Source organism: Hippocampus bargibanti, linkage group LG04 (genome assembly GCF_051943395.1).
Source record: "Hippocampus bargibanti isolate YZ-2025 linkage group LG04, ASM5194339v1, whole genome shotgun sequence".
NCBI classification, from domain to species: domain Eukaryota; kingdom Metazoa; phylum Chordata; class Actinopteri; order Syngnathiformes; family Syngnathidae; genus Hippocampus; species Hippocampus bargibanti.
In genome coordinates, this window is record NC_142737.1 from 5,333,381 (window position 1) to 5,348,698 (window position 15,318).

The window sequence follows — 15,318 nt, forward strand, 5'->3', positions numbered from 1 at the left end:
TTAAATAGCTATTCGAATGAATCAAATTAGATTGGTACAATACTGTCTGCTTAAAGGCATTATGTATCCTGCTAGTACAGTAAAGTAAATATTTCAAAATGTGATCATTTTGCAGCTTGGAGATGCGATTACCATATTTTCCGGTGTATAAGGCGCACCGGAGTATAATGAGGACCGTAACCTTCTTCTTTCACCATCTTGACAAATGATCCCTTGTAGGTGCTTTCTCTGTGATAATTGTATGTAATTGCTCATCAATTGCGTTCCGTTTAGCTGGGTTAATAGCTTTTTGCATCAAGTGTACAGATGGCGAGTCCTGTTGTGGCTCAATATTACTTCAGATATAAGGCGCACCGGCATATGAGGCGCAGGGCCATCTTTTGAAGAAAATCAAGACTTTTGGGTGCGCCTTATACACTGGGGAAAATACGGTACTCAAATTTGACAACGTAGAATGAAATAATACCGATATCAAGAAGGAACTTTCCACCCCCTGTTTTTCATGAATTGAATAGCTTTTTAAATTCTTTAAATTGTACTCGAAAAGTTTTATTTCCATAAATTTCGTACAAATGTGTAGACATCCCCTTTTGGAGGTCAGAAATGTACGTTGAAAGAATCTGCAAAACTGAAACAAAGTAGCTTGAAGAAGCAAGGGTAAATCTAAAAATAAATAAATAAGTAAAAACACTTGCATGTGCTGCTGTATTACAACAAATAAAAGTCTGTCTCTCCCTCTCTCTTTCTCTCTTCTCTCTCTCTCTCTCTCTCTCTCTCTCTCTCTCTCTCTCTCTCTCTCTCTATATATATATATATATATATATATATATATATATATATATATATATATATATATATATATATATATATATATCTCAAGATTATGAAACGTGTTCAAAAATCTAAAGTATAATGTACCTGAATGAGATAACGCCCTTCGTACATATTTTAAGCTCTTTGCATACCAACCATTAATGTCATTTTTACCTCAGCGTGTTTATCTCAGCCAGAAGTATTTTCCCTTCAGATTGCAGACTTTCCAGCATCTGCAAAAGGAGCACCGTATTTTCTCCTTTGGACGCCTTGACCGCTTTGCACACGTGTGCCCAGTGCGTCCCTCTGGCCATCTCCAGCAGAGTCTCGGCGTCGCCCGCGATGCTTATCGCTCGCTTGTCCGTCCAGCCCAGCGTCACTGTTGGAAAAGAATGCACCTCCAGGGCGCGTACCAGCGTGCGTGCCAATACCTCGGTAGGATGCCTCTTTTCTCGCTTGTAGCATACGATGAGATGAGCTAGCATACATGACCCCGCCTCCAGGAGGGCGTGGTTCAACACCTTGGTGGAATTAAGGCTGGAATCGCCGGCTTGTGCGCTTTGGATAAGCGCCGTCCTCCAATGGAAGTCGGTGACGAGATCCAGCGCCGTGCGGCCTTTTTCGTCTCTTTGCTGGAGGAGTTCGGAACCTGGAGGAGACAATCGGACATGCATATAAAATGTTACAATTATAGTCATTTATTTCATGGACTAATTAATTTTTGGGAGGTATTTTAAATAGCTTTTCAGACTGAATTTGACACACAGAATGTTTTTTTTATCCATGTATGTATTTATTTATTAATTTCTTAATGTATCCATTTATTTTGTCACTTTAATTTACCAATGTATTTATTCATTTGTTTATCCATGTATTTATTTATCAAAGTATCCATTTATTCATAAATGTATCCATCTATTTATTTATTTATTTATCCACTTTAATTTATCAATGTAACCATATTTATTTATCAATGTAGTTATCTAGCAATGTATCCATTTATCTATAAATGTATCAATTTATTTATTTATCCAATTATTTATTCACTTTAATGTACTAATTTATCCATGTTTTTATTTATTTATCCATTTATTTATGTATTAATGTATCCATTTATTTATTCACTTTAATTTACCAATTTATCCATGTATTTCTTCATTCATTTATCCATTTATTTATAAATGTATCCATTTATTTATTTATCTAATTATTTATTCACTTTAATTCACCAATTTATCCATGTTTGTATTTATTTATCAATTTATCCATTTATTTATTTAAGAATTTATTTATTCACTTTAATTCACCAATTCATCCATGTTTGTATGTATTTATCCATTTATTTATTTATCAATTTATCCATTTATTTATCAATATACCAATTTATTTATGTATCCATTTATTCACTTTAATTTACCTATTTATCCATATATTTATTTATCCATATTTATTCACTTTAATTTACCAATTTATGCATGTATTTATGTATCCATTTATTTATCAATTTATCCATTTATTTAGTCAGTTTAATTTACCAATATATCAATGTATTTATTTACATAAGTATTTACTTGTCCATTATTTTATCAATTTATCCATTTATTTATTCACTTTAATTGACTAATTTATCCATTTATTTATTCACTTTAATTTACCAATTTATGCATGTATTTATGTATCCATTTATTTATCAATTTATCCATTTATTTAGTCAGTTTAATTTACCAATATATCAATGTATTTATTTACATAAGTATTTACTTATCCATTATTTTATCAATTTATCCATTTATGTATTCACTTTAATTGACTAATTTATCAATTTATTTATTCACTTTAATTTACCAATTTATCCATGTATTTATTCATTTATTTATCAATGTATTTATTTATGTCTCCATTTATTTATTCACTTTAATTTACCAATTTATCAATGTATTTATCTATTTATTTATTCATTTATTTTATTCATTTATCCATTTATTTATTCACTTTAATTTACCATTTTATCCATAGATTTATCTATTTAGCCATTTATTTTTCACTTTAATTTACCAATGTATCTATATATTTATCCATTTATTTATTTAGCCATTTGTGTATTCATTTTATTTACCAATTTATCCATTTATCTATTCATCCATCCATTCATTCATTTTTATCCATCCATCCATTTATTTATTGTTGTGGCCCTATAACACATAACCTACAAACTGAAAGGTGGACATGCTAACTACGAATTCCTTATGGACTTAAAGTTCCCACAATGCATGGCCACCTTGATGGCCTTCCATTTTTTTATGTGAGTCAGTCCGCCAGTGTTGAGCCTGCGAGTCAAGCGGGCCTCTTTTGTTTGCGTTTGGAAACAAGCATTTTTTTTTTTCAGCCACCTGCTCTCGAGGCCACTTGACTGCTCAGCCTCACCACTCGAGAGCCGAGAGCACACCGCTCCATGTGTGACACAAAAACAGGTGGAGGGCTGTCAAAAGCCATTTTGGGAGTTGTTGCCCATCGATGCGGCGCACTCTTGTTGGAAAAGGTAAAAGGCTACGCAAGTCACTTGCTTTTGAAAATGACACTTGAAAAAAAAAATTGGGTGGGAACTAATGGCGTGTGCAGTGGCTTTGGTCTGCCAAGGTCGGTGCTCATCTCGTTTGTAGTGAAACAAAAAAAAAAAACGCAATCTGCACAAGTTGTGAACTACATTGACATCAACTTTTACCTCAGTGGGCGCATTTTCAAATGTAGCGGTCAAACAGGGGCAGCACGCAAAGACGAAAAAAGCATATTTGCCTCGATATAATGCATTGATATTCTTTTACCAGAATCTACCAGTATATTGCTACCACCAACGGAAATAAGTACTGTATTTTCCGGGGTATAGGGCGCACCGGAGTATAAGGCGCACCCCGAATGAACGGTGCGTTTTCAAACTTTTACCATATATAAGGCGCACTAGAGTATAAGGCGCACCAGGTGTTTTTAATTTTATCTCAGATTGTCTAAAAAAAACTTTAAGCCTTATATTTTGTCTAATGGGAGGTTAAAAATATGGTACAGTGATACCTCGGTTTACGAACGCTTTAGCTAACGAACCTTTCGCCTAACGAACGTTCAATTCGCAATATAATCTTGGCATACAAACTATTTTTCGGGAATTACACGGAGCGCCACAATGAGTGATGTGTCGAACGAGCCGGTTCTTGGCGCTCCTAACAGGGAAAATGGCAGACGACTTTTTTCCTTTATTCCCCGCCCCCAGTCTTCGGTTAAAGCCGCATGTGATTGGTCAAGATCCGTGGTAGAGGAGGGAGGGGACACATGCAGCAGGATACACGCAGCAGTGAGCGAGGGAGCGGTTAGTTGCACGCTGTGAGCACACGACACAGGAAAGGCAGATGAGATGACAGAGCATGACAAAAGGCAAAAAAATCAAAAGTGAAAGGCGAGAAAATGGATAGAAAACAGTGAAATTTGGACTTGTTTCAACTTTACTGATAGTTCAAAGGCAGAGTGTAGACTGCAAGGTTAAAATCTCCCATCAATCAGGCTCCACAAATAATGCGCATAAGCCATCTGTACAATTTCAAGAGAAAACGCAATCAAGGGAACCAGCTATTAATGAAGTTTCTAGAGTGTCTGCTGGCATCTGTTTCTGTTGCAATATCACAACTTCCAAGATGTACAACCCAGAGCTCCTTGAGACATTTTATGCAAAAAGCTATCCATTCCATCAAGCCATCAACGACCAACATAAAGGTCAATAAAACGACTTTATTAAACAGTACAGTTTATTCCTTTAATTACAATATCATAGCACATTTATTATACATAAAATTAGGTATATTGTGTGTAGTTTTAAGGCTTATTTAGTTGAAAATTATGTTTTATGGGGACCTGGGAACGGATTATTCTCATTTTAATGGTTTCCTATGGGAAATTAATGTTTGGAATACACACTTTTCACCTTACACACACTTTCTGGGAACCAATTAAGCTCGTAAGCCAAGGTATCACTGTACTACAACATCAGTTAGCCGTGTGCAACAGACGGTCCCGAAAAATGGATTGGAAATTCCTGTTGCAAACGTGCAATTCAGAATCAGCGATTATTGCTTCTCCATGCATCATGACAAGGAACTCAACTTGGGACGATATGAAGCCACAACTGTCGAAGACGCCCATGACTCCTGCTAGCTGGTGTATAATTGACGGATGTCGCCCACATAACACCACGTTCAGATGAAGCGCATTGGGGTCGCCATTTGGTGTCACATGTGCTATGGGTGCAGATAAATACAGCACCTGAGGCGATTACACCAGAGCACAGGGTAATTACAACATCCTGCCCGTGTAGACGTGCGTGAGAGTCCTCTGCAACCCTTGTGGAGGTATTCGCAAGCTGAGCGAATGCACCCTATGTGTTCCTCTAAACCAGCTAGATACAATCTACTCATAAACACAGCGAGTGCAAAGCCCTTTGGCCTTTAGAGGGCAGGCGAAGACAAGGAATATAGAAGCAGCAGTGAATTGGAAAGTTGGCGTAAAAAGAGACAGAGTGGAAGGGAAAGTGCTCCCTCTTTGTGTCTCTGGTCTGAGAAGATGCTGCGTTCTCCCTCCTCCTCTCACCGCCTGCAGATGGAGGCGGGATGAGGGGGGTCAACTGTCCACTGGGAGATTCTGGCGATATAGCACAGGTGTCAAAGTCAAGGCCCGGGGGCCAAATCTGGCTCGCCATGTGATTTGACTCGGCCCGCGAAAGCAAATCTAGCATGTCAAGAAAAACAGAGAAAAAAGGCTTGTTGATTTCAATCTTCTTGCTTGGCCTTGGTGGACGTTTATTAATGTACAATGCTTCTGTTTTGGGATATTTATTTTTACCCTAGTATGATTTTTCGTAATCAGTAACACAAAAACGACGGTGTGATTCAGCGAAAGAAACTCCAATGATAATTGAGAATAGCACATTTTTGATCAGTAGCAGTCAGCAGCGTCGACCGACCGCTATTGATCTGTTGACCCTCTTCACAATCTGAGCTTTGTTGTGGATGTCAGGAATTCTCTGGTCCAACTTGTATAATAATAATAATAATAGTGATGATTTTTGCTTTTTTGAATGTTGCTGTGCCGATGACTATTTTGTGTTTGGGAGCCTTTTACTGAGCGAGTTGCTTGTTCTGTAGCCACAAAGGGACATAAGTCTTCTTGTGCCGGTCCCTAGCCCGGATAAATACAGAGGGTTGTGTCAGGAAGGGCATCCGACGTAAAAGCTTGGCCAAAACAAACATGCGGATCAAACCTCTAAAGATGGAGGACACTGATTTGCTGTGGCAACCCCTTGAAGGGAAAAGCCGAAAGGAAAAGAAGAAGAAGATCTCTTTCTAATTTGTATGAAACGCCCCTGGCTAAATTAATTCAAAGACATAAAAATAGCTTTTTTTGGCCTCTATCTTGCTTTTCTTTGAAGTTTCCAGTGGCCTTCGTGTTACGATCTATTACACCGTGTGTGTTTGCACGTACTGGAAACAACACAATTGACGGCTAGTAAAACCTTGACATGCTCCTCAAAAAAATTTACTAACCATTTCTGCTTTGTTTTGATTTTTACATCTCCATAAACACATATGCAAGCACTGGCTTCACTCCTCATGGTGGTTAATGACAAAAACAGATTTGGAGAGTGGTCCTGTTTCAATCTTGACAGGTACCCAACGGACGCACAAAGACCGTTTTTGAGGGAAGAGGTCGTGGAATATTTCGCAGTTCACTTGCGGTTCTGAAGCAGGAAACGTAAAGACACGACCGAAGCCGCCAGCATGCTCTCACCTCTCTAATAGCGAGTCGAGCTAAGTTACGACACCCGCTGGGAAATAACGGCGGTGTGCAATGAACTCTCTTTAATATGTTGACAGTGATGAGACCCGCGTGTGTGTGTGTACGGGTATTTGTCCAATGCACCTTTGTGTGGCTGTTGCGAGGGTGACTTTCTCCTGCTGTGAGTTGTAAATTATAAAAGTGTCTAGAAATATAAAAAAAATAGCTGAATTGGCCCTTTGAATATTCTGAGTGTGACGTCACTACTAGGACAAATAGGAAAGGCGACCATTTAACCTTTTAACTCATTCGCTGCTATTCCCAAATTTTTTCGGGAATTGAAAATTGTGACGTGGAGCGCCATTGCTGAATTTGTTTGGGTTTGGTTTTTGCCGATAAAGCACTGGTCATTTGCCTTTTTTTCCCATTTTAGCGCTTTTTTTACAGCTTCAGCTGCTGTCAAATCTATCTATCTATCTATCTATCTATCTATCTATCTATCTATCTATCTATCTATCTATCTATCTATCTATCGATCGATCGATCGATCGATCGATCGACCGACCGACCGACCGACCTATCGAAACAATGGCTTCAGAGAGTTCAGATTCGAAGAAGATGCTTTCTTGTTATTCATCCAGTTATGAATATCATTCAAGTAGTTCTGAAGAGGAAAGTATAAATGTTTGCAATCGATTAAAGAAGTCCTTCCGTATTAATTCGAGCCGTCTGGACTCCAATGTAGTGTCCCAGAATGTGCACAAGATGGCGCACAAGCTCCGTTGGAAACGGGCTGATTTGTCTGCTGGGAATTTGTGTCAACGTACACCTTGCGTGTCACCGCAATTGGCTGTGACACACAACGATTCACCATCACGTTATTTATGTAGTTTTCCTTTTAATTTCGTGATCAAGACGGTGTTTTCAGACGGAAAAAAGTGCCCAAAATGCATTGTGCGTCGCTTGGTCGGTCAGGGGCGTTCCTAATGTGACGTCACTTCAGGAATCGTCATCAACTCGAAAACAAGACTTCATGAATATTCAGCGCGATTCTTAAAACGTAAAATATAGCTATATGCAGTGGGATCTTTGTAAAATGCGCTCAGTAGAAGTCATTTGAAGTGATTTTACAAATTATAGATGCAACTTGTCCTGAGGTGTCGGTTGTCCTTTAAAACACTCTCATTTTGCATGCGTGGACGCATGGCGAACTGGACATGTGCAGTCTTAACGCTATGATTTTTGAGAATTAAGTCTAGGTTTTTGTTGATCAGCAAATATAAGCACCAAAATGCGGGATGTGTAAATGCCTTCATACCACACACACACAGACACACACACAGGTCATGTGGGGTGGCCCTGGGCAATGGGAGCACCAAGGGAGGGGAGCAGGAGGGCACACACACAGGTCATGTGGGGTGGCCCTGGGCAATGGGAGCACCAAGGGAGGGGAGCAGGAGGGTTAGCCTTGCCCTTAGCCGTGGCATCCTTTCCCTGCCAGCTCCCCAAGCCTGGAGGCATCCACCCCACACACAGACACATACACACACGTACACAAAGACACACACAGGCCAAGGCCTCCGAGAAGACAAGCTTACAAAGGGGGTGAGATCACTCCTAAAGAAGTCTTTGTTGGCGTGCCAGTGTCAGTGTTGCCCTCTCTGGCCTAAGCTAAACCTTGCCAGCTTGGCTCAGCCTGTCTACATGGAAACAAGGACGTCAGAGTGAATGATGCACCGGTGGGGGCGGGGGGAGTATTGTTTAGTTCCAGGAGCCTCAAGCAGGCACCAGGAAAAAAAAATGGGAACATACGTCGAAAGGGCATATGGCCCACAAGTCTCGTTTAAATCGGGAAAGCCTCCATGGATGATTGTAAAAAATAAGTCTTAATCCCCCATTTTCATCAAAGGCAATTGTAAAGGCAATTCGCTATACGAACACATTTTAGACATATTTTCTATTTTCTTACACATCGTTTTATTTTTTCGGACTTCCTGTCATTATGTCACATTCTGTCGGTCTTTACATCGTTTTATTTTCTCAGACTTCCTGTCATGACGTCACATCCTGTTCGTCTTTACAAAAAGCTCTCCCAAACAGCTCCTCCCTCTCTTCGGGTTAGGCAGTTACATTTTGCGTCGTCTCAAAGATTAAAGAATCTTTTGTTTTTACTTTTGATTCCTGCTTTATTAATAATGACCCTAACAGCAATGAATGATGCGGTCTGGTCAGGGTTCATTCAAGGTCGCAAGGACATGGAAAAACATACCTCCCAACTTCTGAAACCAGAAAAGCCTAGTAATATGCCGGGGTTCAGGGGTCGCGGTGGAATAATTTACACAAGGTACCAAGGATTGTTGAAAATAAATGACTCACAATCAATATTAATCATATCAAATAACATCTTTGATCATCGATGAAGACCACAGAGCTCCTGTACAAAGACTGAGTGCTCACAGAAGCAGACGGCTGAAAAAAACTTTTCATCGATGGACCACTCCTGTACGACTGAGTGCTTACACAGGCTAAAGACAAATGTACAGTACTGATAAGCTCAAATATAATGGATATGTTGAAGGAATGGTTTTGATCCAATTTTAGACAGGACACACTGAACCTGAGTCTTATTAAATCACATTTGCTCATTAAATAAAATACCTTGCTGTTTATAAAGTCTATCGCTAATTCCTCCATGTCCGATAGAAAAATCAGTTTGCATCATTTACACCTTTTCTTGAGTGAAGTCCAACTCCTGGAAATGCTTGGGAGTATTCCTCATGAAACGACTGTAGTTGCTTTTTTTCCCCCGACAATGCTAAAAACGATGCTAACTCTTGACTCTCCACTCCAGGAATAACTCGTAAGCACACACATCGATTCATCTAAAGCTAGCTAACAGCTGGCACTGTGCCGATTGCCTGTTCAAAATTTTCATTCATAAACCCAAACCTGGAATGGGATCACGAAAATTGCACTCATCACGGCAAAACTGGAGTAGTTGGTAGGTATGGGGGAAAAAAAAACTTGTTAGGCAAGCCCTTTGCAACTATTTATAGCTTTGAATGGACTGAATGGGCATTTTTCTACCATAGCCATTTTGTTGTTCCTTTGTGGGGTAATGAGTATTATGCATATTAATGGAACCACTACAAAAAAACCACGGTAACCAGGTCGGGTATACCGCCCATCAAGCAAAACCTAAACAATCAAAATCAGAATCAGGATTAGAATCATCTTGTAGCCAAGTATGTAGAACACAAGGAATTTGTCTCGGGTAGAACATGCTGCACTAGTATCATCATCAAAAAAATTACAAAGAGGAAACTATACAGTGCTATTTGTGTTACTGTTTAGAGAGTCAATGGCGACGGGGGAAAAAGCTGTTTAAATGTCTGCTGGATTTGTTGCGCATGGATCAGGGAGTTGCTGGAAAAGGTGGTGGGCAGGGTGCGGAGGGTCCAGTAGGATTTTCCACGCCCTTGTATAGATTCTTCTTTAGATCAGACCAATAATGCCATGCCAACAAGTTGTAATTGAGCAAAACAAAAAAATAAAACAAAAAGCCCACTAGAGACATTAAGAATCTACAGCCATGCAGGCCGCCTCCTCAAAAGCTGCTGGACAAAATGTCCATCTAGAGCGAGGGGAAAAAGTAGACAGCCAGTAGAAAAGTTGAATGGAGAAGCCTGCAGCTCATTTCCAACTCAAGATAGTCTCCTCATCACTTGGTTTCCCTTTTTTTTAATCATTATTATTTTTTTAAAGCTGCGTCCCTGTGAGGAGACCTGACCTCTAGCATGCCAGACGTCTGCAGCCAGCTCACACACGCACTTCATCTGTAGCTCTAATTTTACACATAGCAGGCGCTGCTTCTTCCTCTGACCTCTTTTAATTCCCTCCAACTCCTCGTTTCGCAGGAAGAGCGGGAAAATAAAGTTAACCGAGAGGGCTTTGTTTTCTCTCCGGGACTAAATAATCCCAGTCTATTTTTTTTTTTTTTTTGAAGACAGAGCATGTAGTACTGTTGATGGAGAAAGTCACATAAATTGAAGTATAATTAGTCAAAAACATGAAGAGGCAAATGTAAATGACAACACGGTTAAACTGTAAACACTGACTTAGTGAAATGTAGTGTGTATTGCTGCATAGTTTGGATAAAGCTATTTAAGAATTTTCAAAGGCAGATTTCAAGATTGTCATTTATTGTGAAATCAACTCATTCGCTTCCATTCTCAAATTTAATTGGGAATTAAAAAGTGTGACGTGGAGCGCCATTCCCGAATTTGTTATTTTTTTTTCTTTCAGGGTTTGCCCGATAAAGCGCTGGTCAGACCTCTGGCAATGTGTTTCCCTTCCATCAGGGGGCAGCATTTGCCTTTTATCCATGTTAGTGCTTTGTTACAGCTATACAAAGCTATATACAAAACAATATGTATGTATCAGTGGCGGACTGTCAAGGCGTGCTGGCCTAAAAATATATGAATCATGTCTTTCCGCTTCCTTTCATTATTTTTACACTGTTGCACTGCTTACAGATGTGTGTTTTCGTATTGAAGCATTTAACCAATCACATTTCAGCCATCATTTGTGACCAGGGTCAGAAATCTACGTGGACGCCTTCACAATCAATTCTACCCATTTCAAGCCCAGATAACTGCAGACCCATTTGACTTAGTAATTAACTTTTTTTATCTGATGAAAGAAGAGAGTCTAAGGTTTCTTACGCTGCGCATTGAATGTTTAGGTAGTCCGAAAACACAATATTTTGTGGGTCCTGCAATTAGAGAGAAAATGACAAAAACCCCGGCACTGGAGTGGACACATATTAGCACATCGTCTGGAAGTGAATGAGTGAAAATATAAGTTGGAGCCTGATTCATTTTACATTACTTTGCATGACATCTTTGAAAGAAAATGTGTGGACAAGTCAAAATTCACATACTACAGTTTTTGCTATTGCTAGTTCGGTATCAGATTTCCAGCCACTGGTGCAACCTATGTGAAGCCAAGACAGTTTGGCTTTCCGTGCTGATAACTTGGGCTTCAGCATTTCATCTGCCACTAAGCTCAGCTGTGTTTATTGGCCACATCACTTCAAAGCTTGTTTTAGTTACAGCAGGGGTGACGTGCAGCCAACCGCCGCAGTAAATCATGAACAAAATTGCCAATTTCAAACGGTTGTCATTTTTTGGCTTCTTACCAGTGTTTTATTTCAACATTATATGAGTGTAACGGTGAAATGGGGATTTTATTTGATGACCGCAAAGTAGATTGAAAACATGAGGGCATTCAAGATAAGTTAGCTAAAATAACATGTAATATACAATATATAGTCCCTGCTGCGAGAAACTACAGTGATACCAAGTGTTTAATGCTGATGAAACCAGCCACTCCATTCCATCAAGCCATCAACGACCATCACAAAGGTAAATAAAACGACTTTTTATACAGACAGTTTATTTCTTTCATTATAATACCATAGCACATTTATTATACGTAAAATAAGGTATATTTTGTGTAGTTTTAACGCTTAGAAAATTAGAAAGTAGAAAATTATGTTTTATGGGGAACTGGGAACAAATTATTCTCATTTCAATGGTTTCCTATGGGAAATTAATTTTGGGGATACACACTTTTCACCTTACATACTCTGTCTGGGAACCAATTAAGTTCGTAAGCCAAAGTATCACTGTATTTGAATTTGAAGTTGACCCACCTGCGACCTCCAGAAGCATTTTGGCGATGTCCATGTGTCCGTTGAGCAGGGCGTCGTGGAGAGGGCTGATGCCCTCCACAATAGAATTAATGATAGGGGGAGGCCGGTGATGTAACAAAGCCTCCACGCATGCGGTGCTGCCATTGTTGCATGCTTCATGCAGAGGTGTCCAGCCGACGTGGTCTAGATGGCATGAAAATAAAATGAAATGACCTGTTGCTCACGGATACCATGTCAATCACCCCTGATGCACAATATGGTGCTTGATATGAATGCTCAATTTTTTTGAGAAATGATTGACAGAAGAAGCACCCTTCATGTTAGCTTGGATTCTTCAGCTTCTGACACTGTCTTAGCTTCTGTCCAATACAAATTAAGAGTCGTAAACAAAACATACATGTAAATTAAAAATCACAAGTACAATTTTCTTGATGCTAGGTGTGTTTTTTTTAAGACTCGGGTGAAAGAGGAGGCAAGCAGATGAGTTCAAAATGAGCTTAGCAAATTTGGTCGACATGTGAACAAAATGAGGGAAAAACGGATAGAATATGGTAGCTTCATGAGAAATTATGCAAAAACCTGAAAAAAATGTCTTTGATTATCAATGATTTAGCTGTTTGTTGCCATCGCAACAACAAGACCCAACAAATTATACAGAAATCATTTATAAGTGTATCGTGAGTTACATATACTTTGAAGGACATTGTGCAGGTTTCACATATTGGAACCATTTGAAATAAACGAATCGAATATTTATGAGTCTGAACAAAGTCCTAAAACAAAACCACTCCCCCTCTTTGTGTACCAAATTGCCTGGGCCTCTATTTTGGCAGATACATTGGAACGATGCTCGTCCATCAATCCCCTACTGAGAACCTACCTCATTTTTTTTGCTATTAAAGTTTGATTACAAAATAGCAGAAATCCTTTCAAAAAGAGCGCAACAATTCAATTAATGAAGGGTGAAATGTAATCGTGTTCGACTTAAGCAGATAAAAGAAAGGCATTATTAAAAGCTAACCATTGAAGGCAGCAGAATCTATAAAGCAGTCACTCTGTTGAAGACACACCATTTATATTTGGGCAAAAGGTTAGCATCAACGATGACGCGATCGTGAGCCGTATGTTTAATTCCTCCTCTTTTGCCTCCCCTACTGTGTTAATATGGTGGTGGTGGTGGGGGGGTTGCTAAAACCGAAGGCTAATGCGAGAAAGAAACTCTTACCTTGAACATTGACGTCGATGCCAGGGCATGCCAGAATATGAAGTACCGTTTCCACTTGATTCCTCTTGCATGCTCTGTGGAGGAGGGTCTCGCCTTCGATCAGGACACACACACACACACACACACAAACACACAAAGGATGAGAAGGGATGGACAATAGGAGAACAAATGTTTACGATGATCAAAAAAATAAATAAAACAAAACAAAATAAAATATGAAATAAAATAAGACAAGCAGGATGATAGGAGAGAAAATGTACACGATGATTAAAAAATAAAAAATAATAAACTAAATAAAATGAGCACAACTTACCAAATAATAATAATAATAATAATAATAATACACGTTATTTGTAAGCACCTTTCAAAGCTCTCAAGGACACTTTACAATCACAAAACGGGCGCAGAAATAAAACTACAGATAAAATTATGAATAGAAACAAGAGATAACATTTGGAGTGAAAACTCCAAATGTGATTTTACTAAAGGGAAGGCTCCAAATTTGGTTAAAAAAAAATTGGAGGAACACATTTAAGAACATTAACGATGGCAAGCGGATAATTGGAAGTGGCGCTAAAGCGGTCTTGAGTGCTGGTCGCACATATTGCGATTTGAAAGCAAGATCCGGTCGACATTCCTTGCACAAAACCACCAAAGATGCCTTATGGATCCCGGGGTTCAAAAGGCCCCATTTGGCATCTGCTGTCACCATTTATAGGACAACCAACGTCTCCGGACAAGTTGTGCCCATAATTTGTAAAATGGCTTCAAATGACTTCTACTGAACGTATTTTACAAAGATTCCACCGCATATAGCTATATTTTACGTTTTAAGACTCGCGCTGAATATTCCGTAAGTCTTGTTTTTGAGTAGGTGACGATCCGCACCCTACGTCACTGAAGGAACGCCCCTGACCGAAAAAAGGACACATTGTAGCAGTCCTTCCTTCACGTCAATGCATTTTGCTGTACTTATTTGGTCTGAAAACTTCGTGTTGCACCAAAAAGTGGCAGAAGAAGGCGACAAAGCATTAATCAGCCTGTGGAAACGAGCTGATTAATTCCTTACACGGAGCTTTGTCGCCATTTTCTGCCTCTTTTTTAGTGCTACATTTTCCCCCCTATTACCTCAAAATGGCACGGAATAAATTCTTTAATCGATTGCAGAACTATTTCAATCATATTCATAACTGGATGAGTAACAAGAAAGCATATTCTCCGAATATGAAGCCATTGTTTTGATTCTCCAGCAAGGCAAGACGTCTTGGGGTGACGCCACGAACAAGGGGGCGGGACCTTCTGAAACTGGCCACTTCCGGGTTCATTTTTTTTTTTTTGCGGATTTTGGACACTTTTAGTCATTTTTATTGGTATTTTGCATTTGACTAAAACTATCTTACTGCGTGTTTTGGGTATTTTAGATGCTATAAAACGTTTTTCTGATGTCAGTTAGGAAACAAAACAGTGATGTCGGTTGTCCTTTAATATTTCCTCATCTAGCTGTGACTTCATGGGATTTTTTTGACCATTTTTATTCAAAATTATTTCCGCATCTGTACTGAAATTCCTCCCTTCCTTGAAATCAGACATGAATGGGCAGCACTTCCCTCTTTGCATGTCTGGCTGAACTTCAAAGGGAAGTTAAAGGCCAAGCATGAGTGGTTTTGCGCTTGGCAGTTTAATACAGGCACAGCAAAGACTCGAGGAAATGCTTTACTAGCTCTCCCCAGGACGTCGTGCCTGTACAGGG

General features: G+C 39.3%; 1 protein-coding gene across 4 annotated transcripts in view; it reads right to left on the bottom strand.

The window, feature by feature from the left end:
- Positions 1-15,318, bottom strand: part of slf1 (SMC5/6 complex localization factor 1) — a 61,440-nt gene that overhangs the window by 26,897 nt on the left and 19,225 nt on the right. For 3 of the 4 annotated variants that reach the window (XM_088993706.1, XM_088993707.1, XM_088993705.1), the window contains exons 16-18: positions 13,569-13,661; positions 12,344-12,526; positions 988-1,462 (exon numbers count right to left, since the gene is read on the bottom strand). In XM_088993706.1, the coding sequence (XP_088849832.1) occupies positions 988-1,462; positions 12,344-12,526; positions 13,569-13,661 (751 nt within the window). Of the gene's footprint in view, positions 1-861; positions 1,463-12,343; positions 12,527-13,568; positions 13,662-15,318 lie in introns of those variants that run through there. The other variant, XM_088993708.1, reaches the window with a different exon arrangement.